The following is a 27,071-nucleotide window of genomic DNA, read 5'->3' on the forward strand; positions in this document are numbered from 1 at the left end:
ATTTGGGAGCCACAGCGACACTGAGGTGGGTCCTCGCAACGTAGTAGGTAACCATGCGTTAGCCACATATGGCCAATGCGGAGCCGGCAGAGGACAACCGATTCCCTGCAAGAGGCCTGCATGGAAGACTTCCCCACATTCGTAGTCTCCTTAATGACACACAGTTTGTTATGCCATTCCGTCTCCCAAAGCCAGAAAACCCTGCGGTGTAAGACAGAACACAGGTCCGCTTCGGAGATGCCTATATCTAGAAGCTGTTTCCGCATCGTCTATTTGGCCAGCCTGTCGGCAAGTTCATTGTCGGGGATTCCGACATGTCCTGGGGTCCACAAAAACACCACGGAACGGCAGGACTATTCCAGAGCATAGATGGACTCCTGAATGAATGCTACCAGAGGGTGGCGAGGGTAGCACAGGTTGATAGCTTGTAGGCTGCTCAGTGAGTCATTACATGGGAGAAATGACTCACCAGGGCACGAGCGGATGTATTCAAGAGCACGAGATATGGCCACCAGCTCTGCAGTGAAAACACTGCAGCCAACTGGCAAGCAATACTGCTCAATATGTCCTCCATGAACATATGCAAAGCCTACGTGACAGTCAGCCATTGAGTCATCGGTGTAAACCACTTCAGAGCCCGGAAACACGTTAAGAATTGAGAGGACATGACAGCGGAGAGTGGCGGGGTTAATGGAGTTCTTAGGGCCATACAAAAGGTCAAGACAAAGCTGTAGCCGAAGTGTACACCATGGAGGCGTACATGAACAGACTGCAAGTAGAGGTGGTAAAGGAAAGGACTACAGTTCGGAGAGATGGGACTGCATGCAAACCGCAATCAATAGCCCCAATCTGGGCAGCCGATGCAGGAGATGGACTGCCACAGGCGGTAAAAGGAGATGGTAATTCGGATGCTCAGCGGAACTATGAATGTGTGCTGCATAACTGGTGAGCAGTTGTGCACGTCTGATCTGCAGTGGAGGGACACCAGCCTCTACCAGTACGGTAGTCGCTGGACTCCTAAAAGCTCCTGTCACTAATCAAACCCCACAGTGGTGCACAGGGTTGAGTAAATGCAATGCTGAAGGCACTGCTGAACCATAAACCACACTCCCATAGTCAATTCGGGATTGGACAAGGGCTCTGTAGAGATGCAGCAGAATACACCGATCTGCACCCCAATTGGTGTTACTCAGGCAATGGAGGGCATTGAGGTGCTACCAGCACTTCTGCTTAATCTGACAAAGATGAGAGAGCCAAGTCAATCGAGTGTCGAAAACCAGTCCTAGAAATTGATATGTCTCCACTACAGTGTGTGGATTGTCATTAAGGTAAAGTGCGGGTTCCAGATGAATGGTACGACGCCGACAGAAGTGCATGACACACGACATTGCGGCTGAAAACTGGAAGCCGTGGGCTAGAGCCCATGACTGTACCTTGTGGATGGCTCCCTGGAGGCGCCGCCACTCAGCAACAACAGTACTGGAGCAGCCGTACAAAATGCAGAAGTCATACATAGAAGGTGAGACGGAAGGCCCAACAGCTGCAGATAGACCGTTAATGGCCACTAAAAATAAAGAGACACTCAATACAGGACCCTGCAGGACTCCATTCTCCTGGATATGGATGGAACTATGGGGGTCACCAACTTGGACACGGAAAGTTCGGAGCAACAGGAAGTTTTGGATAAAAATCGGGAATGGTCCCCGGAGACCCCACTCATACAATGTGGCAAGGATATGATGTCACCAAGTCGTGTCGTATGCTTCACGTAAGTCAAAAAAGACGGCAAGCAGGTGTTGCCATCTGAAAAAGGCTGTTCGGATGCCAGACTCTATGGACACAAGATTATCAGTAGTACAGCGACCTTGGCGGAAGCCGCCCTGACATGGAGTCAGCAAGCCAAGTGACTCCACGACCCAACCCAACCGCCGCCATACCATACGTTCCAGCAGATTACAAAGAATGTTGGTGAGGCTGATGGGCCAATAGCTATCCACATCGGGCGGGTTTTTACCAGGATTGAGCACCGTAATAACGATGCTCTCCCGCCATTGTGATGGAAAGACACCATCGCACCAGATCCGGTTGAAGATGATGAGAAGATGGCTGTGGATGCGATCAGGCCCAGGAGCTGTGTCGGGTCAATGTGCAAGGGTACTGAGGAGCTCCCACACTGTAAATGAGGCGTTATAGGATTCACTGTAGCGTGTAGTGAATGAGAGGACGTTCCCTTCCAGCCGCCGTTTGAGTGTGTGAAAGGCTGGGGGGTAATTCTCTGATGCAGAGGCTCGAGCATAGTGCACAGCAAAGTGTTTGACAATCGCGTTTGTGCCGGTACATAGCTCGCCATTTATGGTAACACCGGGGACACCTGTTGGGGCCTGGTACCCCGAAAGACGTTTGATCTTTGCCCAGACTTGGAAAGGTGACGTGTGGTACCCAATGGTGGAGACGTATCTCTCCCAGCATTCTTTCTTCCGTTGTTTGATAAGGTAACGAACACGGGCACGGAACCGTTTAAAGACTATGAGGTGCTCCAGAGAAGGGTGCCACTTATGCCGCTGTAGAAATTGCCAACGCTCCTTAATTGCTTCAGCGACTTCTAGCAACCACCAAGGGATTGCCTTACACCTCGAGCACCCTAAATAGCGAGGGATCGCGTTTTCTGCCGCAGAAACAATTGTGCTAGTCACCTGCTCAACCATCACATTGATGTTACTGGAGAGGGGGAGGGGGGGCGGGATATTCTGCGGTGACAGCAGGGGTGAAAGTTCCCCAGTCCGCCTTCTTCAAAGTCCATCTAGGCAGGCATCCATTCGTCTGATGCTGGGGCAGTGACAGGAAGATGGGAACGTGGTCACTACCACACAGGTCATCATGTGCTCTCCAGTGGATAGATGGTAGAAGTTCTGGGATGCAAATTGATAAATCAATGGCCGAGTAACTACCATGAGCCACACTGAAATGTGTGGTGACCCCAGTACTGGAAAGGCATGGAACATTCAGTGAGGCACTTTACACCTCAGAGTCACCTGCTGCCACCAATTTATTGCCTGAGCAATCTATATGCATTGTGTCTGAGGGTCTGGCAAGATCTAGGTCCTCAGCGGACGCCAAAATCTCCAACCATCCTAAGCCGCACTGCTTGTAGATAGCGGTGGTGTGGATGCCAGCGCAATTTCCTTGGTATTAAGGGTTTTCTTTTTGGATTTCTCTCGTTGCTCCTTGGGTTTCCCTGGCTGGGAGGACTTCACTGGCTCAGTCTCGGGGACTGAGAATGAGCATGAAGCCCTACAACCAGCTGCTTTTGGGCTCTTCAGCCACTGGCGGGTGTCTTCTTTCCCACTAGACGAAATGTGGGAAGGGAGTGACCCAAGGGACCCTTCCTAGCGAGAGAAGCCAAAGAAACAAAGAAACTTCTCCGGCTTAGAAGTGGTGACGGATGTCCCCGATGTTTGGGGAGCGGGGGGGGGGGGGGGGGGGGGGGGGGGGGGTGTTTGCCCCAGAAGTATGTGGAACAGGAGCAACAGGGAGGCAGGGAGGGAAATGCTCCCCACCATCTAGGGGGCAGGTGTGGTCTTCCGGCTAGGAGAGGTGACCTGGGATGGTGGAGCTCGTGGTGCCAGAACTGTTGTAGCAGTGGCATAAGGCGATGTCATATGTACAGGATGCAGGCGTTCAAATTTTCTCTTAGCCTCAGTGTAGGTCAATCGGTCCAGGGTCTTTTACTCCACGATTTTCCTTTCTTTCTGGAGAATCCTGCAGTCTGGCGAACAAGGCGAATAGTGCTGTCCGCAGTTGACACAAATAGGAGGCATGGTACATGAAGTATTGGGACGTGATGGGCGTCTGCAATCAAGTACACTGGAAGTACAGTGGGAAGACATGGCCAAACTTCCAGCACTTAAAGCACTGCATCGGGGGAGGAACATAGGGCTTTACATCACAGTGGTAGACCATCACCTTGACCTTCTCGGGCAAAGTATCACCCTAAAAGGCCAAGATGATGGCACCAGTGGCAACCTGATTATCCTTCGGGCCCCGGTGGACACACCGGACGAAATATACACCTCGCCACTCTAAATTGGCGCGCAGCTCATCATCAGACTGCAAGAGAAGGTATCTGTGAAATATGATACCCTGGACCATATTTAAGCTCTTATGGGGCGTGATGGTTACAGAAACATTCCCCAGCTTGTCACAAGCGAGTAATTCCTGTGACTGGACAGAGGATGCTGTTTTGATCAAGACTGACCCAGATCTCATTTTGGACAAGCCCTCCACCTCCCCAAGGTATTCCTGCTTGTCTTCAGAGGCGACTAAAAGGAGTCTCACATGTTTTGGCCTTTGTGATGGTCCCCTGTAGGGTTTGACCTCCATTTTTCCAAAATTTTCCCGAAGAGCGAGCCAATTAGGGAAGGGCGCCTAACTTGGTGCATCATGTCCATCATGCGCCGAGACCAATGACATCCTTTGTCACTGTGGATCTGCACTTCTGTTCATTCTCCAACTGTTGGGCGAGGTCACCCTCCTGGGTGCGTAATTTTCCATCAAGTATCATTTTCTACACTGATGATGATAAGGGACTTGTTTTCTTGGTTGATTCTGATATCCAGCATGGTAGCCAGTCCGTTGTGTTGGAGCCGCCTTGTACCCTGTTGGTTGTATCCCCCTGACTACACAGGGATCGCTCTGCTGATGCCTGCGCTGTTAACCTCCCACAAATGCCAAGGGGTAGATGCCCACCAGGGGCATCGGGACTCCCGGCACTGGCCATCCTTCCAGGTGGCCTTTGCTGTGGCTGGGTGGCACCTGTGGAGAGGGCCCCTGGTCGGAGTGGGTGGCATCAGTGTGGATGACAAGCAATGAAGCGTAGTCCATCATCTCTTGCTGGTGGTGAAACACCAGCAGTCTCTAAGCATTCATGAGCTCAATTCAATGCACAGAAGTACAACCCCAAATTGTTCCCCTGGCCACACCATGGGGGGATGTCAGGCTAAGGATGGCAGCGGATCTTATTTGCCCCGGTACCTTGTATGTTCGAGAGCTAATGGTGAATCTTTCTTGACAATGAAGCCGTAGTTCCTTGTTGATCATTTAGAGGAGTTGGTAGAGCACTTGCCTGAGAAAGGCAAAGGTCCCGAGTTCGAGTCTCGGTCCGGAACACAGTTTTAATCTGCCAGGAAGTTTCATATCAGCGCACACTCCGCTGCAGAGTGAAAATCTCATTCTGGAATCCACCTCCTGTACAAGTCAATAAGAATGGGTTGAACAGAATAGACTCCCTAATTGTTCCAGGTTGTCTTGCAATTTATCATTTTTCTGAAATGAAAGATCTCAGTGGAAAAAGATACCTTGCATGATGTTAACACTATTAGGGGAACAACGGTGACTGGAATGTCCCCCACATTATCATACTTTTGAAGTGACAGTAATTGGGTAGTAGCTGATCATTAATCAGTAGATAACAAATTTTTATCTGTAAACTTACTTCAATGTGTCCCACAAAGAATAATAGTTTTATTACTATCTAGGAATCTTCTTCAGTTTTAGGGCACTTCTAAAAATGGATAAATTATTTAGTTCTTTTTCTCCAAGCATTTCTCTTGTCCCACCTTCTAAAATAGAATTGTTAACCCCAACAAGGGCTCAAGGGTACCACATTCACAAACAACATCCACACTAAAGAATTGTATGTGCATTAAGGAGCTTATTGAACTGTAGGAAACTGCAGTCATCAGTAAGGAAAACTTCGAATTCATCTGCTGAATAAAGGAACTCACTCTTTCCAACTCAAAGTTGCGGGTTACACCACACATTTTATGTGGGCAGTTGAAGAATCTGCATCTTAAGCATACATTCCAGTTTCCAATAGAATGTACAACAAAGTACTCACGCTGCTTGAGTGCCATGTTCTTGAGGTAGAGTTCGCAGAGACGAGCGAGAGGTTGCAGGCCTGGCAGAGCATGGGTGGCGACAGCACACTGGCGTGCAGTGCCCTCTGCCAGATTCGCTGGGAGGCACTCTGAATACAGATAGTGTAGCACAGTGCCCAATACATCCTCTGGAAGACCAGCCAATTGACGCCCCCAATCCACCTGTGCAAGCACAAGTTTTAACAGGTATTCCAATGAAGCATTTGTGGTAATCTTCTTTCTAAATTGCAGAAACATACTTATTATGGTCACAAAATAATTCAGAGAATGATTTCAAAATCAGATTTATTGCTTTCCACTGTCAGTTTTTTGTTTTTTTTTTTTTTTCCCCCATCTTTTGAACAGTTCCTGGATGACCTTCCTGCACCTATCCCATCACTACTAAAAATTATCACCTTATCTCTCCCTTGTATATATGAAGGAAAATTAGAGAGAAATGTATTGTCAACAGTGAGGTCAATAGGGACAGAGTACAATATATGATTATAAAAGTACATATAAGGAAATCAACTGTGCCCTCTTCAAAGGAACCATTCTGACATTTACCTGGAGCAATTTAGAGAAGTTTCTATAAACTTAAATCTGAATAACCATTGTCCTCCTAAATGCAAGTCCAGTGTGCTAACCAATGTGCCACCTCACTCAGTGTCTTTTTGTAAATATGAAAATTTCATCACTTTGTGTGTAAGTATATTGCCATATTCCAACTAATTAGTCACGTCTTTTATCTAACTCCTATACTGAAGTTTTCTTGTTGGCTAATATTCCCTCACCAGATACCCAAGTGCACAATTTTAGAGACAAATTTTTCATTTTGTAATAGACAAGATAAACATCCGAGTCTAACTTTCAATCTGACAGTTTTAAAATGTCACAAAGTTTCAGCCTCTTATTTCATTTCCACTTTATACTGGCAAGAACCACACAAATATATACACATAGTTATTATTTTCTTCCAATCTGTATATTATTCCATGAAATACATAAAAATTTAATTATAAGGGAAAAAACTGACAACTACATTCCAGAGCACTGTGCATTTAATGGCTATTTCAAATACAACTAACAAACACCATAAAAAACGTAACCAAAGTTTTCTATTCACTGTACACATATTTTGTTGGTTAGTGGGTTAAAGGGCTAAACAGCAAGCTACATCAGACCTCCGTCAATAGATAGGTCATCTGGAGTCACTGACATCCATCTAGTCAGCGATGGCAGCCAAAAATTTGCTCAAATTATGAAAGCATGCAGGAGAGGTTAAATCAAGGCACTGAAGGCAATACTGACACCAGAGCTGAGAAAAAATTTGGAGAGAGATTGGACCAGTTAAGCAGGTCAGAAGCAGACCAAGGCTCTCCCAGGGCTCGTCTTTGGCAAGAGAAGGCTCACCTGCTTCTGACTCCCGGGCTAAAACGGTAACAGAGGAAAGAAAGGCCGTGCCAGGAGATTCATAATAGTAAATGAGAGGAAGCTAAAAATGTAATGAATATCATATGGCCTGACAATAATAAAATAAGGTGAGACAAATTAGATCAGCAAGTGGGTGGTGCCAGAAGAGTGTCTGTATGGACTCTGTATGTGGCAGGGGTCATCCTTCCCATAGTCATCCCACTCCTGATCCACTATCAAGTGTTACAGAGCAGACCACCACCACCACTCACTGGAGTGTTAACCCTAAAACAGAATAAATGGTGTGACAGAATAAGCGGTTAACCGCATCTGAAAATGGGGTGACTAATGCAGCCAGCAAAGGATGGTCAAGGTCTCCAGAGCCAGCATGCGACAGAAGCCACACCTACCCCAACTACCTTGCCCCGGATCAAAACTAGTTCAAAACATTAGATCTGAGAATAAAAACCACTTTCGCAGAGAAAAGAGATAACCAGTTCAACTGTCCGCCAATATTAGATGCAGAGAATACGGAAGATCATGGTTCGCATGGAGACCCAGAAGGAGGGGTATTACACCTAGAGACCACTGTCTGAGAGACTCTTCAAGCGCAATGCAGTGGCGGCTCATTATATAAAATAATACTACAAGTTAATCCAATACGACATGAAAGGGCAACACAGGACGGTGGAATCCTTCCACGAGGAATAGAATGAGGATCACCATGCAGCAGTAGTCTCCTGGATAATGCAGAGATTATTAAAGGAGGCAGTAGCCTGCCAGATGATGTTTCAACTGTGAGTGAGTTGTTATTGACAAAGACCCTGAGTAGATGGAGTCTTTGAGTAACATTAAGATTTTGGATTGCCTGATTAAAAGTCAGGGTCTGGGACCATATCATGTGATGAGTGAAGAGCTTGAAGGAGATCCCACTCGATGAAAAGTCGCAAATGATAGGGGGATGTCTCCATCTTGTCTCGTGTGTTCAGAAGCTACAGTGTGTAAACTTTTAGATGGCAGGCCTCTCCCTAGACCTGAATCGGTAGAAGTCGGTAAACGTCGGGAGGCTTCGGTAGGCACGCAGTTTCGACTGCTGCCAACATTACGTAGCTGACTGTGTTGTACAAGGTAGCCATTGTCATCTGCTTCGTTATTGTTTTGCGCTGTATTGTTCTGCGTGTTTTTATTGTGCAGTTGTGCTAAAAATTATGAAAATGAGTGAAGAGGCAGTTGCTGGCCCATCTCGGGAGTCACCAATAACCCTACCGGTAGGCTTACGGTTAGAAGGAAACCAATATTACATAGCAATGCTCACAAAATTATATTGCGTGTGACTGAATGCTGTGAAAGAAAAAGGGAGCAGAAAAAATTGCTTCACCCCATTTACAAATCTGACGATTTCAGTTTCGTTTACGAACAACATTTAAAGCGAGTTTTACTTCCAAGCCTTTCGTCTGCTTTCATGTAAGCATGACGCGCAATTTGTAGTGTCAGTACTGCAACTGGTAGGCGTGTCTTGTCCCCCCCCACCAACGGCTCCTCTCCCCTCGCCAGCCAATGCTTGCTTCCTCCTCTCCCCGCACTCCCCTCACAACTCTGCCATCTTACAGTTAACACACTGTAGATGCATAAGAAGAGAATGCCAATACTGTTGCAAAATGACCCGCAAGGTGTTTAGCAAGAACAGATTCATCAGTAGAAATACAACCATAAAGGAGGGAACTTGGAACATTTGTTGATCTGTGGCAACACAGCAGGCTATGGAGCTTGGTCCACCTCGGATAAAGATGCATACATTCGGAAGGAGGGGGTGTAGCACGCCCAGCATTCTTTCTTACTGTGTTTAATTAGACAGTGAGGCTTAGTACGAAACTCCTTGAAAGTTATGAGAGTTGTCTGACAGATACTCTTGAGACATTACAGGGCCCTTCGATGATCTACACAACCACTGCAATGTCTTTAGTCCACTACAGCACCACTCGGGGTGGAGGTGGGGAGCCTGCAGATAGACAACTAGTACTTACTGTGAGGGATCATGTACGAAATGTCTCCTACAACCTTGTCAATAATATCTGACAGATGATGGAAGTGAGGGAAGAGGTGTACATCAGTCAGTTGACTCTTCAAACAACTCAATGTGAATGGTGACAACGTATGACACGATCACCAGAAAGTGATCACTGCCACGAATATCATCGTAGAATGACCATTCTAGTGAAGCCAAAGTTTCAGGGAAGATACTGCAAGGTTGATGGCCAAATCAGCACCATGGATGGCAATGAAGTGGGTATGGATACAATCACTGAGGAGAGAGATCAAGATTGGAGAGAAGCTGGTTGATCAGAAGGCCCCTGTCAGACAATATGCTACTTCCCCACAGGGAGTGGAGCACAGTGAAATCCCCAACCAGGAGGAAAGGGGAGGGGGAGGGGGCAAGGAAAGTTGTTGGACTGAAGTGATCATCTCAAAGTATTTAAATGCCATGCCTCATGGTAAAGAAAGGTTACAAATGACTGTTTCCACTGCACTATGGAGGAGAATCCACTCACTGATGACATCTGTACAAACCAATAGACAGACCCCTCCAGATGCTCTTATGAGCAATGCATTTCTGATAGAACACATAGTAACTTCATAGATATGGAGAATGGTCATCAGTGAGATGTGTTTCTTGGTGAGCAACACAGGTCACAGAACAGGATGAAATTAGTTGTTTTACAATGAAGCGCCAAAGAAACTGATAAATGCATGCATATTCAAATACAGGTAGAAAACAGTACTGCGGTCGGCAGCACCTATATAAGACAACAAGCGTCTGGTGCAGTTGTTAGATTGGTTACTGCTGCTACAATGGCAGGTTATCAAGATTTAAGTGAGTTTAAAAGGGACACGAGCGATGGGACACAGCATATCCGAGTTAGTAATGAAGTGGGGAATTTCCTGTATGACCATTTGACGAGTGTGCTGTGAATATCAGGAATCCAGTAAAACATGAAAACTCCGACATCACTGTGGCTGTAAAAAGAACCTGCAAGAACAGAACAAACGATGATTGAAGAGAATCGTTCAATGTGACGGAAGTGCAACCCTTCCACAAATTGCTGAAGATTTCAATGCTGGGCCATCACCAAGTGTCAGTGTACAAACCATTCAATGAAACATCACCGATATGGGCTTTTGGAGCCGAAGGCCAGTCGCATGCCCTATGATTGCACAACACGAAGCTTTACACTTCACCAGGGCCTGACAACACGGACAGTGGACTGTTGATGACTGGATAGATGTTTCCTGGTTGGACAAGTCTTGTGTCAAATTGTAGCAAGTGGATGGACGTGTACATGCATGGAAACAACCTCATGAATCCATGGGCCCTGTATGTCACCAGGGGACTGATCAAGCTGGTGGAGGCTCTGTAATGGTGTGGGGCGTGTGCAGTTGGAGTGATATGGGACCCCTGATACATCTAGATACAACTCTGACAGGTGACACATATTTAAGCATCCTGCCTTATTACCTGCATCTATGCATGTCCTTTGTGCATTCTGACAGATTTGGCCTATTCCATCACGACAATGTGACACCCCACATGTCCAGGATTTCTACAGAGTGGTTCAGGAACACTCTTCTGAGCTTAAAAACTTCCACTGGCCACCAAACTCCCCAGACATAAACATTATTGAGCATATCTGAGATGCCTCGCAACGTGCTGTTCTCAAGAGATCTCCACCCCCTCGCACTCTTATGGATTTATGGACAGCCTTGCAGGATACATGGTGTCAGTTTCCACCAGCACTCCTTCAGACTTTAGCTGAATCCATGCCACATCATGTTGGGTACTTCTGCATGCTTGCGGGGGCCCTACACAATATTAGGCAGGTGTACCAGTTTCTTTGGCTCAGCAGTTTAGTTCTCACAGGTGACAGTAATACATATTGAGTTCCATTGAATTATATCATCATGGGCATTCTGATTAAGTGTGGAGGGATCAGGTAAACAGGTCATGTCCCAAGACAGAGGTGAGAGTGGAAAAAATATCAACTAACACCAGTTCAGAGTCCGTGTGGGAGGAACAGGAATCTCTGAGGACACCCCAGTAGCCTTCTTCCAAGATTTTTCTCTCTCTCTTTCACTGCTTCTGTCTGTCAATATTCTTGTAATAGCTTATCCAGTGTGGGTGTAGCAGAGAAAATGGAGAGAGCACTTCTGAACAGGTTTCCTGAGGGGAGTTCCCGGAAGGTAACCCTGTCACTATTTGTCAATGGAGGACGATGCTGTTTCTCTGGCTAGGAGGGGGGCATTGTTCCTGAATATGGTGCTGCAGGAACCATGAGATGAGAGGGCTTATCACCCCCACAGTCGTCTAATTTATCTGCATAACTACTGGAAGTTGATGTTGAGTGAGTAAGTATACCAGGTACTGCCAATGTTTCGGCCACGGTAGTGGTAAAAGTCAATACCCTTCACATGATATTATCAATCATAAAAGTTTCAAAATATGAGAGGTAATTGGAGATCTCCCTGGATGTCACTTTCTTTAAACAAAGTAGCACATTTCGGGAATTGGGCAGGATGACTGATCCCACAATTGACACAGACACATGGCAGTGGACAGGGCTGTCACGAAGTGGCCAGGAACAGTCTCCACAAATTGGGTCACATGAATACTGGGAAACATGTGCCTGATATGTTGGTGTTTAGATCATCACACCTGGAGTGGGAAATACAGTTTCACATCACAGCCATAAAGCAAGATTTTGATCTTCTCTCGAAATGAATCCCCCCCACCCTCGAAAGAAGGGACAAATATTACAGTATCAACCTTATCGTCTGGCAGGCTTGTGACATACAAAGTGTATTCATCACTTTATGAAGTGTTTGCATGATTCTTCATTCACCTGCAGCATTAGGTAGTGGTGAAAATTAAGCCTTGCACCACCTTTAGGTTCTTATGAGTTATGAGGTACATCACCAAGTTGTTTACAAGACAATAATGCCCAGGATTTGGTGGGAACAGCACCTTAATTAAGGACCCTCCGTCTGCTCAGGCGCGAACTAGAAAAATACAAGAGTATGTGGCTGCATTCCTCCCTGGTGTGCCAAGGTGGAAAAATTCCTGTGTTTGTAACAATTGGTGCTAAATTGTAATCTATGGAAAGAGATTGCCAGGGCCTTATGATCATAGCTGATAACTTCAGTCTTTTCATACCACCAGATACCCACCATGATCCTGCTTGCTCTCAGTGCCAGCTCTCCCCATGGATGCCACAAAGCAGTGATGGGAGACCCAGTGCTCCCAACTGACAGGCACCTATACATTGGCATGTACAGGAAAGTGACAGCTCAGGCATTTATAGTGGGATCTCTGCATTGTCAGGGGTCTACTACTTTGTGGGTACATCACAAAACCCCATACGGACTGGCTACCATGCTGGATGTTTGGTAATCTTTCTCTAATGGCTTCTAATTCCGTACAAAGTTTTGAAAAGGTGGAGGTCAAACCCAAATGTGGGGACTGAACTTATGTTAATCAAAATATACAATGCAAAATAAGAAACGAAGTGGGAGAAGACATAACATATATCATACAAGCGAGCTAAGTTGTCAGCAGAGAATCAGTCCTAGAAAACGAGTCTGAGAAAAGATCCTCTGAGAATAAAATTGCAGCAAGGGGAAGGAAGAAGTACTGCAGTAGCTTGGGGACCCAACCTCATCACACAAATACCAACAGGAGAGTTGCGAGCCTCCTGGGAGGAAGTTTGCAGTACTTGAAAATTCTAAAGCAAAAATGCACTTAACATATCATTCCCAAATTCCTAGTTTTGAAAAACATGAAGACTGTTTAGTAGGCAACTCACTTGGAACTGAGATTGAATTTTACCTTTCTCTCTCAGCTCAGACACAAACTGAATTTACTGATTTCTTGTTAGAACTTCATTAACGACATCTGAAAGTAGATAAAGTGGGTCTTTGGTGAAACTGTGTAAATGAATTTTGAGTGTCCACAGAGCACTACTTACTGCTTGTAGAAACAAAGGAGGAAACAGAAGAAGAGCTGACAAATTATAATTGATACTCTGCTGCCAGGTTGTAATCCGTGAACAACTCACTGAAATTCGGAATGATCTTATGAGTATACATGACGGTAAGTGCCCAAGACAACTTAGCCAACTTGACAAACAAGTGGTACAACAACATCATAATTATTTGTATGAAGGTTGCTAAGTGAAGTCCACATGCTGGAATATACTGAAAGTACCCAGGTGAACAGGAATTTAATATCCATTTGAATGTGGTGGTGGTGTCAACAAGGTAAGTATCCAGACTGATTATGCATGACATAAAATTGAATTGCACGAATATTTCTCAGCAGTGCAACCCCTATCAGTTTTTGAGGCACTGTTGTAGACATGGTAAAATATGAATAAGTTACAGCCCACCCTCAAGAAAGAAACAATAAAACATGCAGACTTGGCCCACTGTAATATGCTACAATGCAGACAAAAACTATTCTGTCAACTGATAAACAAGGTCCATATTAAACCTTTCCATAGAATTTCACAAATGACTAGTCGAAAAGTAAACCGTTTTAGTGAACAATAAGATTTTCGTTAACCAATCTGAAACATCCACGATCTTGTTTAATTGCTACAACAAAAATGGTCATGGTGTCCTACAGTTATTTCATCCGCTCTGCCTCCAAATTTGGGACACTGCAATAATTTACTGTTACAGTTGAAAAGTGATTTGGTGGATAAAAATTCACAATGGATGAAATAGCTCACATTTTATAGAGTTCAAGGAATCATTTACTGGCAAGGCTTCTACTAATCACAAAAATGTTGACATTCCTCACTCAAAAGTCACTGTCTTTTTTACTTTTTTACCCACCAATTTGTGTGATATTTGCAGATAGTGCACAAAAATTAATTATGTGAAAGATATAAATAAATTTCTTTTGTACATATATTTCATAATAAAAGTTGAATTACATGTGACAAGAACTGAAAATAATGGCCAACACGTACCCCAGGAGCAGACAAATTGAGCACACACGAATGTGCCGCAAAGATGCGACCATTACTGGCAGTGATGGAGACATCAGAAAAATAGCCATCCTCAAGAGCTGGTAACAATGAGAATGGAGCATCTCCAGGTGGGTCAGGGTCAGATTCCACCACACGTTTGCACCGCAGCATGCACCAAGCATCACAAGTCAGCACCATTGTATCCTGACCATCAGGATGGTCTACCTGCAATAAAAAGTACATATACCAATTCTTCAGACCCAAAACTTCAGACGAGTACAACAGAACAATTTGGGGTAAAAATGTGAAATGAAACTAGAGAGAAGGACACTATATTTATAGTCTGAAAGAAATTATGTCTAGATGGCAAAGACTGTATTAAACACTACGAATAAATTTTGAAACTCTAGCAAATATTTCTTTACATCTCTTACCAATTATAAAGGACAGTCAAATGAAAATGAGACAATGGACAAAAAGGAAGTGAACTGTCTATTATTGCAATAGAAATCACCATAACCATTAATACATTTATTCCACTATGAGACAAAATGGTCAATGCCCTAACGGAAAAATGTTTGTGGTTGCCTAAAGAACCCCGACTGTACTCAGACATGCTCCTCGTCATCCAAAGCTTATCATTGGCTATGAATGTCTTTCTTCAGGGCTCCAAAAATACGAGAATCACACAGGGAGAGGTTGAGACCATATGGAGGATGTGTAAGGGCTTCCCAGCAACACTCCCTGCAGCATAGTTGAAACAACATGCCAAAAAAATGCCCACACGTGTTGGCATGGTAGTTTCGACTATGCTGCAGAAGATTCACTAGGAAGCCCTTATACACCCTCCATACAGTCCTGATCTCTCCCCATACAGTTTTGATATTTTCGGTGCCCTAAAGAAAAGATGTTTGAGGCCGTCAAGATGCTTTCAAGAGGTGTATGCCTGTGTACCATCATTGTTCCACAGACAACTGCAAACAGTATAAGGCTGGATGTGCATTCCTAGTGTATGTAAGGATAATTCATACCATTCCGTTGTTACTAATTTCACAGCTAATCTAACAGTTACCAATGAAACAGCACACACAGTGAAGTGTGAAATTTGTTACATAACAAAATAATGACTGCCAATTAGGTTATTAACCTATCGAGACACTACTACCATTAAATCATCTTTTATGTGAAACATGACAATATCAGGTAGAAACAGTCTGTCACACACTAACAAACTACAAAGCAGACACAATTTGAGCTTTGACATCTTTTCACTCACAAATCTTAGAAACATTGTGCAAGCTCCAATTTGACAAGAATGGAAAACAGAATCACCCATGTCCTTTTCAGAGGAACTACCCCCGTGTGTGTCTTAAGCAAAAGAGAAAACCCACGAAACTGTTACAATGAGTCAGCAATTGTAAATTTTCCTATGATTAGTGTGGACGAGACTAGAAACATAGTAGATAACATTCCTGTGTTAAAGACTATAAACAACAGATTAACATTTAGATTGAAAAATGAGATTTTGAACCATGTTGAGCTGCAAGAACACGACAATATCACAGCCAAGTATTAACATGAAAAAGTACCTCATGATTTCACAACAGATTGATTTATGGGGAGTCTGTGCAGTGACAAGTGAAATGATACAAAGTAAAACCTGTCATAGTAATACTAAATTTAACGCATTTCTAGATACATATTTCCATGGATTAAGGCTGCTTCCCAATAAAAACTAGATAAAAAAGCACATCCAAATGAATATATTATTTGGCATTCAATGGCTCACACAGGTTAACAGTTCTTGTAGGTTTCTGTGCCTGAAATGTTCCACGAACTCAGTAAACCACCTTTCAATGGCCACTATCAACAATTTTTACTCAGATATCTGGTTTTGAGATTTTAAACTTCATTCTGAAATATTTTGTAGATCATTTTGTCATGCAGCCAAAAATTAGACATGGAAGTGATACAACACATCATCATTACATGACTGAATTGCTTTTAACGAATGCCAAACAAAAAATGACACTGTCAATGACTACAGGATGCCACATTCAACCTCTAGTATAGCAATGGTAAATGGGTGAACAGGCAAAAGCCAATCAAAAACATTAATATAACTCCATATCTTTTTCACATTCATTGTTTTCAATCAACTCTCTCATCAATTTTTTGACTACATCTCTTGTTAACTGCCCAACAGTTCCCTTGATCACAGCATACTCTAAGATATTCCTATCATTTGCTTGAAACTTGCTTTATTGTTATCTCGTTCCAACTGAGATTTTATTTCTTTTACCTTCTTAAAGCCTACAGTAGCTTTGGGTGTTTCCCAAAGCATCCATGTTAAATAGCTGTACTTTTTATATCTGAACAAACTTGTTTTCTAAGACCCTGTGGCAAAACTTAACTCACTATAGGGAAACCTTATTCTTAAGAACACAGTCATGATATACAATTTGGACTTCCTGTCTAATCAATTTCTTTCCAACTTTGAATTTATTTCTACTCTCTATCTGATGATCTTTGATCATTTTAAATGCTAGAACAATTAAAAAATCATAATATTCTGCACAAAATTTAAAACAGTCCACTCGCATTGGCAACATTAAAATTCCTACCTAGACAAAAGCCTTACATGAGTAAACCACATAAGCTTGATACGAGGGGAAAATTAGCTGTGGCTTATATCTGCTCAAGCACCTACGGTATCAAAAGCAGCTGCCAGCGAAACATTAAGAATAGTTTCACAAGGCAAAATTTTCCCATACCTTAATTTACGGCATGCAATTGTGAAGTTGAGGTGCAGAATACTAATACTGCAGAAAATTACAATAAGTATAATGCAGGGATCAGGACACTGGTTCTCAGCCTGTGTGTTATCACCCCTAGAGGAGGCTTTTTCAATTCTTGATGACGACGACAATGATGATTATTTGGGATGTGGGGCATTCAACTTCATTAATGTCAATGCCCTGATGAAAAGTCAACATGCCATTCTCATGAGGGGAGTGGGGTGGGCGGCAGAGTAGTTTGTAATGCATTATAGTCCACCTTTCCTTCCCAACACTTTAGGGATGAGGACTGACAATTCACAAAACAACAGGACCCGTGTAACACTGGTGTCAGTGTCTGTGAGCATGGTGAACAGGTCTCCACCTAAACCAAGGGCTTCTCCGATGTCATACATAAGATATACAAAGCCAAATATGCTAAACCAAATGTGGTACACCACAAACTTCGCAGAGTGGTGAACCCTCCTGCCACAAGAGGAAACCGTGTATTAAATGCCCATGTCCCATGTGAAGCTTGATGAGCACTACTACCTTCCACTGGTGAGGTGGGCATGAAGTCTGCCAGCACCTTGAGTGACCACAGTTTATTTTCTGTCACCTCCAAACATTCAATTTCCCACAGACGTGTTATTCATCTGTCAAAAAGGAGATGACAGCATGTAAGGGAACGGCACATCAACATAAAACTCCATCCTGACATGCTTCTTCGGCTGCTTTATCACTATCGTGCTATCGTTTATGTCATTTCCTTGTTTCCCAATGTGTCCAGATAGTCAGCAAAAGATCACCACCTTGCCATGGTGTTGGGGCCACTGTAATGAGTTATGAATGATATGAATCAATTAGTGTGTGGACAGCTTGTAGCACACTGAGCAAGGCAGAATGGACAAGAAACTTTGTACTGTGATACCTGTATATTCACTCCAGTATCATCATAATGCCACATAACACCACTTCATAATTTGTACATTGATCTGAAACGTGCACTCTAAAAACCCAATCAGAGAAACAGCTGAACAACCTAGGGCATTCTCTTGCTAAGATCCATCCATATGAACAATAAAACTGTGTTAAGTTCTTAAAATGGAAGAAAACAGTTGTATAAATGTAATCTGAAGTACAAGTTTTCTTGTATTGTGTCAAGCTAAAAATCAGTTTGGGCCTATGAAGACACCAAGGCTGCAATCTGTCCCTTCACCAAATGTGTATTCTGAGGTCTGGTATAACCAAATCCTCGAGACAGTCAACAGCACATATCTCGAAAGGCTTAGTCACATTGTGTCTAATTCTGAACAGCCACTCAAAGTTGGGATGGACTATTGCACTAAATGCCAATGACCAACACAGATTTTCAGGGTCTGCTGAGCCAGAAAGAGGTGCCACCAAATCTAGAGTGGTGGTTTACCAGCCTTTGCACACAGAGACTGAAGACAGTGTCTAACATCTTGAGACAAGAAATATGGGCTGATCCATAAATCACACTGCCATAAAATAACAGTGATCTGACAAATGCCATATAAAGTTGCAGGAGGAGAAACATGTCAGCTCCCCTCATCTTTCTACCGAGGCATTTCAAATTATTCAATGATCTGAAGCCCTTTATTTGCAGATCTTTCAGGTGCAGGAGCCAGGTTAATTTTGATTCAAATTACAGGCCCAAAAAGTGCACTTTACCTTTAAGATGTGAAAATTTTTCCCTATTGTGAGCTCTGGATGAATAAAACATCAACAAGCACAGTTAAAACTGACATACATAGTCTTCTCTTGTGAGACTCTAAAACCAATTTTATTGGCCCAAGCTTCCAGCCTCCTGATGCTCAGCTGCAGTAGCTATGTTGTCATTTTACACCTGGAGGAATAGTAGAAGATTGCAAATTTATCCACAAATAAAGAGCTACGGAATGCTGAGCAGATGCCATTGATAGGGATTGTAAACAGTGTGACACTGAGTGCAGTTCATAGGAGGACCCCATTCTCCTGAACACAGCAACCAGTCAAAGTATCACCAATGTAATATCGAAAGCACTAGTCCTTGAGGAATGACTGGATAAAAAGTGGCAGATGTCCACGTGGTCCTCATTCATGAAGTTGGCAAAGGGTGTTATACCTCCAAGCAGGTACACTTTTGCGAGCTCAAAAAAAACACACCAACTAATTTCAGAGAGGGAATACTGTATTGCCGTCTCCAGCAGAATTAAGTTGTCAAGGGCAGAACAGTAGCACAATGGGAGGGCACAGGTGACCTCGGAATTCCGACAAGGTGGCATTTGTGGTGGTGGTTAACCACATGCTCTAAAGTGTTACCTGTACAACTGATACGGTCTTACTCTGGTAACTGTTAGGGTCAGTAGATCCTTGCCTGGTTTCCATGATGAAATTAATATTGCCTCTTTCCAAGTCACGGGGTACGGCCCATCAAACCAGATGTTATTGAAACAAGATAGGAGCTCCTTTGGCTCCAGAGCACAGATAACCGAGCCTGTCTTAAGGAATCTGATCCGGTCTTGGAGTAATGTCTCTGGCTATGCACAGAGATGATCCCACTTCCTACAAGGAGAATGGAAGATTGTAGACCATCTCAATATCTGAGAAGAAGGGTAGCTGCCTTATCTCCACAGTGCTCAGAACGCCTGATATGCAGGAGTTTGTCTGGATAACACACTGATGGTAAAAACATAATCAGCTAAAACCTGAGCTATATCTTTACATGCATCCAACGAGACCAAATTTCTCAACAAGGCCGTAAGGGGATGTGAAATGCCCTAGCCTGAAATCCAGCTTATTAAGTCCCAAGAATGAGCAGTGGAAGTGGACTGATTAATGGAAGTCATAAATTCCTTCCAGGAGTTCCTCTTCCATTTTTTTATCACTCACCTAACTTGCGCTCTCACAGATCTGAAGGTACAAAGCTTTTCTGTAGTTAGACGGTGTGTGAATTTCCACAAAGCTGTACACTTGGCTCCAATTGCCAGTGACAATCATCATTCCACTAAGGGACAGGCTGTCCTCTGAGGTGGTTGCTAGATTGGGGAATAGAATCTGTGGCAGATTGTTGGATCATACAGGTGATACAGTCGACCATCTACTGGGCACAATCCTGTTGTTCGAAGATGGCCTGCTGAATTTGCCTCTGAACCATCCACTTTTGTGGCCTCCTGTCAACCACCATCTGAGCCAGCAGAAAAATCCACACCGGAAAGTGGTTACTGGAATGCAAATCTGTAGAAATTTCTCACTGAACTGAGTCTGCAATAGCTGGGGAGCAAACACAAAGGTCAGTGGCTGATAATCACACTGTAACTGTAGGAAAGTGTGTCACTTGACCAGAGTGCAACAGGCAGATATTCTCTGGATGGATGAATTGCTCGATAATTTGACCCCAACAGCAAGTGGTAGTGAAGCCCCACTGCACATTCTGTGCAATGAAGTCACCCACAAGAAGGAATGGATGGGGGGAGAGCCCCAAAGAGTTCTGTCTGTCCATCTGCATCCAGTGGCTCATTTAGTGGGATAGTAAGCATCCCAGGATGACTCATTGTGTCCAGTTTTAATGATGCCACAGAGAGAATTTCAACTCCAGTAGACCAACTCATTCAGTCTATTACTTGCAACCTGCCCACCTATATTAAAAATACCAGCCAATTCGTCCACTGACTCTCCACAGTTCCTGTTCCTTTACCACTACTGATGCGACCTCCCTTACATTAACATCTCTAATGCCCATGGCCTTACTGCTATTGACCACTACCTTTCCCAACACCCAATGAATTACAAAGCTATAACCTTCCTAGTTGCCACGACAAACTATATCCTCACTTCCTTAGAAGACATTACCTACAAACAAATCCGAGGTACAGCTACGAGCACCCGGAAGGCACCCTCCTACGCCAACCTATTCATGGGTCATCTAGAGGAAACCTTCCTAAACACACAGGATTCCAAACCTGTCACCTTGTTCAGATTCAGTGATGATATCTTTGTGACCTGGATCGAGGGTATGATCACCCTATCCACAGTCCCCCAGACTCTCAACATCATCTCCCCCACTTGCTTTACCTGGTCCAACTCAACCCAACACAACACCTTTCCTTACATTGACATCCACCTCAAAGACAGCTAAATTAGTATGTACAACTATATCAAACCTATAAGCCATCAGCAATATCCACTTCAAGAGCTGCCACCCATTCCATACCAATAAGTCCCTTCTGTACACCTAGCCACATGAGGCTGTTGCGTCTGTAGTGTCATGTGGTCCCTCTAGAAGTATTCCAAAGGTCTCACAGAGGCCTTCACAGGCCATAATTACCCTCCCAATCTAGTACCAAAATGGATCTCCCATGCCTTATCTCTCCAGTCACCTGTCATCTTCCACAGTCCCACCATGCATCCACAGAGCAGCATTCCCCTCATATCTCAAAACCACCCAGGACTAGAGAAACTGAATCACTTTCTCGACCAGAGTTTTGACTACCTCTTATTGTGCCCTAACATAACGAATGTCCAACTCATTACTCTTCCCACCCTCTCTTACTCCGAACCCATCCTCATTCATCCCTACATGAGTCCTGCTCCCAACCCCTTGCCTCATGGCTCATATATCCCTGTAATAGACCTAGATTCAAGACCTGCCCCACATCCTCCCACCACCATCACCACTCCAGCTACCTGCACAAACAGTCATGTGATCTACAACTAAGTTGCAACCACTACACTTCATTTAATGTTGGCATGACAGCCATAAGCTGTCATGTCTGCATGAATGGCCACCGATGGACTGTGGCCTCTAAACAGCTAGATCATCCTGCTCCTGAGCACTCCGTCCAATGTGAAGTTCTTCATTTCAATGACTGCTTCACTGTCTGTGACGTCTGTATCCTTCCCACCAACACGAGCTTTTCTGAATTGTGGAGATGGGAACTCTTCCTTCAATATATCCTACATTCCCGTAACCCTCTTGGCTTCAACCTTCGTTAGTCATTGTCCTTACCAATCAGCCCCGTCCCGGTCCCCACTCCAACATTATACAGGCCTCTATCCCACCAATGCACTCTCAGTCCATTCACTTCTCTCCTTTTCTGCTAGCCCCCCCCCCTCCCTCCCTCAACCTTTGTCTACCTCCCGACTGCACCTAGCTGTGCTATCGTCTCTCCACCTCATCCCTGTATGCTCCCACAGGCAGCACTTTACTATCCGCGACCCGTACCCTGCTATCCTTCCCCCTCCCTGCCCCAGCCACCTCCTTATCCCACCACCTGGTTGCCTCTCACAACATGCGCTGTTGCTTGTACCCGGCTTCAGTAGCCATAGACTGTGGGCACGTGTGTGTGTGTGTGTGTGTGTGTGTGTGTGTGTGTGTGTGTGTGTTGGTTTTGGGGTTTGATGGGAGCTAAACATCGAGGTCATCAGTCCCCTGTTCCAAACAGACATACTTGTAAAAGGCCTATACAGTAAAAGTGTAACCTCTACACCCAGCTAAAATGAACACTGCAACAACACAAAATAGAGGACACTTAAAAGGAGCAGAGCAAATAGTTGACGAGAGAGAAACAGACTACAGTAGTTGATGGATCAGGTAAAAGGTCAACCAATCAACTACAAACCAAGAACCTCCAGCTGAAAAGCATTGATAGAGGTACCAACACAACTTGTTACCATAAAAGACACTATATTGGTATCCACGTCACAATTAAAAGTCACTGGAGTGGGTGTAGCCTGAGAAATCATGCGCGAACACCCATACTAGAGCAAGTGATAAAACCCAGCTGCACGGATAAAACATAAAACTGAGTCAGCTATAGAGACATCGTCACCTAGAATTAAAGGAAGTGCAGCTGGTAAATTAAAGGACTGCCGCAAGGGGGCTAAAAGGGGGCAGTCCATCAGAAGATGTACCATGTCAGCCCTGCATCACAACGAATGAGATAGCTGTGGGTCAACCGCGTATGTCCAATTCAGAGACAGCAGAGAATAACTGAGTCCCTACGCGTGCCCCTAAAGGATGAGTTCCATACAGCCATGGATGACTTGACCATGCGGAGCTTATTTGGCATGTTCAAGACAGACCATTCAGAGCTCCAGACATCGCAGACCTGGCGATCTAGGGCTGACCAGAGGTCTCTTTCCACGAGACCAAGCTCCAGGGGTGGCGAAGTGGTGACCTGCTTGGGCAACCGATCGACATGTTCGTTTCCTGGAATGCCGATGTGGCCCGGGGTCCACACAAACTTCACTGAACGAGCACATTCAGCGAGAGCAAAAACAGCATCTTGAATACCGCGCACCAAAGGGTCCCGAGAAAAACACTGGTCGAGTGCTTGCAATACACTCAGGGAGTCACTGCATATGACAAATGACTCCCCAGGGCAGGAGGAAAGATGAGCAAGTGCACGATAAAGAGCAACCAGCTCCGCAGTGAAAACACTGCTCCCACAAGGCAGGAAATGCTGCTCAACATAGTCTCTGTGGGTGAAAGCAAACCCAGAGCACCCATCGACCACAGAACCATCAGTGTAGACTACATCTGCATCTCGAAACGAGGCAAGAAGAGCCAGGAATTGTTGGCGAAGACTGGCAGGTGGAACAGAGGACTTTGAGTCGCAGGACAAATCCAAGCAAAGCCGCAAGCAAGGGAGGGACCAAGGAGGGGTAGAAGAAGAGGGCCGGAAGGATGGACGAAGGGGAAAGGACTCGAGTGACTAGAGAAGGGAACGAACACGAACTGCGATCGGGAGACCCGACCTAGGCCACCGTCGTGGGGAGAGGAGTGCAGAAGATGGAAAAGGAGCCTGCGGTTTGGGTGGTCGGGCGAGGCATGGACTCGGGCGATGTATGACGCAAGCAACGTTGTCGGTGGAATCATAGGGGAGGGATTCCAGCTTCTACAAGAAGGCTAGTCACCGAACTAGTGCGGAAGGCACCTGTCGCCAGTCTGACGCCACAATGGAGAATCGGGTCGAGGATCTGCAATGTTGAAGGTACTGCTGAGTCTTACACCATGCTCCTGTAGTCGAGACGGAACTGGACTAAGGCCTTATAGAGCTGTAGGAGGGTTGTTCGTGCAGCCCCGAAACAGTGTGGCTGAGGCAGCGAAGGATGTTGTTTAAGCTCACGAAGATGAGGTGTCCAAGTGAGCTGAGCATCAAACAACATGCCAAGGAAGCGATGCGTCTCCTCAATACGAAGGAGTTCATTAGCAAGGTAGAGCTCTGGATGGAGGTGGACTGTTCGGCGACGACAGAAATGCATCACTCGGGTCTTAGAGGCTGAGAACTGAAAACCATGGTTGGATGCCCAAAAATGTGCCTTATGGATAGCTCCCTGCAGCCGCCGTTCAGCGACACTGATGCTTGGGGGACTGTAATAAAGCCAAAGTCATCGGCATATAGAGAGGAACAGACCAACGAGCCCACCGCAGCCGCAAGACCGTTAATCGCCACCAAAAAGAGGAGAACACTGAGAACCAAGCTATGCAGGACACGGTTCTCCTGAATATGAGCAGAGCTAAAATAAGTGCCAACTCTAACCCGAAAGGAGCAATTGGAGAGAAAATTCTGTAGAAAAATTGCAAGTGGACCCCTTAAGCCCCATTTGTGCAGCGTAGCAAGGATATGATGGTGCCAGGTGGTATCGTACGCCTTCCGAAGAGCAAAGAAAACAGCAACTAGATGTTCTTGCCGGGTAAAATCTGTACGAATAGCCGACTCTAGCGAGACTAAATTGTCGATCGCTGAGCGGCCCTGACGGAAGCCCCCCTGTTGCTGGGCTAGGAGGCCCTGAGCTTCGAGGATCCACATGAGCTGCCGACTCACCATCCGTTCCAGGAGTTTGCACATAACGTTGGTAAGGCTGATAGGGCGATAGTTATCAACCACCAGAGGATCTGCACCAGGTTTCAGCACCGGGATGGTAACGCTATCCTGCCAACGAGTTAGGAAAGCTCCCTCCGTCCAGATGCGGTTAAACAGGGCGAGTAATTCACCCTGACAGTGCGCCTAGAGATGGCGAAGAAAGTGGTTGTGCATTCGGTCTGGACATGGAACTCCCATTCACTAAACGGGGCATTGTATCATTCCAAATGGTGCGTACAAAACGACAACTGCGTACTCTCAGCTTGCTCTTTTATGGCACGGAATTCTGCGCTGTAGCCTGCTGTCGCAGAAATACGACCGAAGTACTCCACCAGATGTTCCCGATGGTGATTGGGTGAGTACAAAGTGAACCCCTAAGAGAAAGGCAAGGGACGGACGCACGAGGGCGAAAGCCAAAAATGCGCCGAACCCACGACCACACCTGAGATGGGGAGGTGCGAGACCCTATGGTGGCAACATATCGTTCCCAACAGCCCCATTTGCTCCACCGGATTAACTGCCGAGCCCGGGCCCACAGCCGTTTAAAGGCAACCAGATTCTCTAGGGAAGGATGACGCTGGTGTCGTCGTAGGGCTCGCTGGTGGTCCTGGATAGCTTCTGCAATCTCTGGTGTCCACCAAGGGACTGACTTACGCCTTAGGGAACTTTAAGAGCGAGGGACAGTTGCCTTGGCAGCAGAAACAATGGCCATAGTGACCTCGTCCACTGCCAAATCAATGTCACCAGGAAGCGGGGCAATGGCCATGGTAGCTGAGGTGTAGGCTGCCCAATCAGCTCCACGAAGAGACCATCGTGGCAGCTGCTCAGGGGGTTCGGATTGAAGAAGAGAAACCAGGATAGGAAAGTGGTCGCTATCACAGAGGTCGTCATGGACCATCCAACTGAGGTATGGAAGAAGACCTGGGCTACTAACAGTGAGGTCAATGGCCGAGTATGTGCCATGAGTCAAGCTAAAATATGTGGGAGCACCAGTGTTAAGGAGGCAAATGTCCTGCTGTGCCAAGAGAGCCTCAACGTTCCTACCCTGGCCCCGAGGTCTGGGCCCCACCCCATTAAGGGTGGTGGGCATTAAAGTCCCCCAAAAGAAGGAATGGCGGGGGGAGCTGGGCGAACAAGGCAGCCAGGTCGGCAAGAGGGAGAACCGCATCCAGGGGAAGGTAGAGGGAACAGAGGGTAAGCTCCATTCCTGCCCGGATTTTAACAGCCACAGCCTCGAGAGCCGTGTGAAGTGGCACTGGGGCACTAGGAACAGTGGCAAGAACATAAACACAGACACCGCCAGACACCCTGTCAAATTCTACGTGGTTCTTATAGTAACCCCGGTAGCCACAGAGGGAGGGGGTCTGCCGAACAGGAAACCAGGTTTCCTGTAGGGCCAGACAAGTGGCAGGGAAGCAGCACAAAAGCTGTTTAGTACAAAAGCTGTTTCAACACAAAAAGGTGGTGGAAAAAACCACGGCAATTCCATTGAAGGATAATGGTATCCGACTGTGAAGACATGAAAGAACCTGAGGGGGGGGGGGCAGGGGGGAGGGGGGGGGAGGGGGGGAGAGAGAGAGAGATAGGTCACACCTTAGAAGTGCTCACCGCCACCAATTGCGAAGTAGCCTGATCAACTTCCATAGGAACAGCGGGTCGAGCAACATCTAGCTCCTGAGTGGATGCTAGATGTTCCACATCATCTTCTGGTGCAGTGGTGAACTCCTTTTCTGTCTCTACCTCCTTTTCCTTTTGCTTTTTCTTCTTTTTGGTAGGGTCCCGTTTGTACTTTGGTTTATCAGGCTGGGTGGGCTTTTCCGACCCAGTCTCATGGACCGAGGAAGACCTGGAAGCCCTACGGCCCACAGGTGGTAGCTTTTTCAGCCACTGGCTGACGTCTGGAGGGGCAGTAACCATGGAAGGGAGGGCACCAAGCGATCCCTTCCGTGCGAGGTCTTATACTCCATAATCTTCCGTTCCTTTTGATAAACCACGCAGTCCGACGAGCAAGGTGAATGATTCTGTCCGCAGTTGACACAAACAGGGGGCGGCGAACACAGAGCGTTGGGG

The 27,071-nt window shown here is 45.6% G+C and overlaps 1 protein-coding gene across 1 annotated transcript in view; it reads right to left on the reverse strand.

Moving 5' to 3' along the window:
* The window catches only part of LOC126475969 (uncharacterized), a 114,946-nt gene that overhangs the window by 81,997 nt on the left and 5,878 nt on the right, over positions 1–27,071 (reverse strand). Inside the window, exons 4-5 of the mRNA XM_050103506.1 lie at positions 14,354–14,578; positions 5,897–6,098 (exon numbers count right to left, since the gene is read on the reverse strand). Coding sequence (XP_049959463.1) covers positions 5,897–6,098; positions 14,354–14,578 — 427 coding nt within the window. The remainder of the gene's footprint in view (positions 1–5,896; positions 6,099–14,353; positions 14,579–27,071) is intronic.

This window comes from Schistocerca serialis, chromosome 1 (genome assembly GCF_023864345.2).
Source record: "Schistocerca serialis cubense isolate TAMUIC-IGC-003099 chromosome 1, iqSchSeri2.2, whole genome shotgun sequence".
NCBI classification, from domain to species: Eukaryota; Metazoa; Arthropoda; class Insecta; order Orthoptera; family Acrididae; genus Schistocerca; species Schistocerca serialis.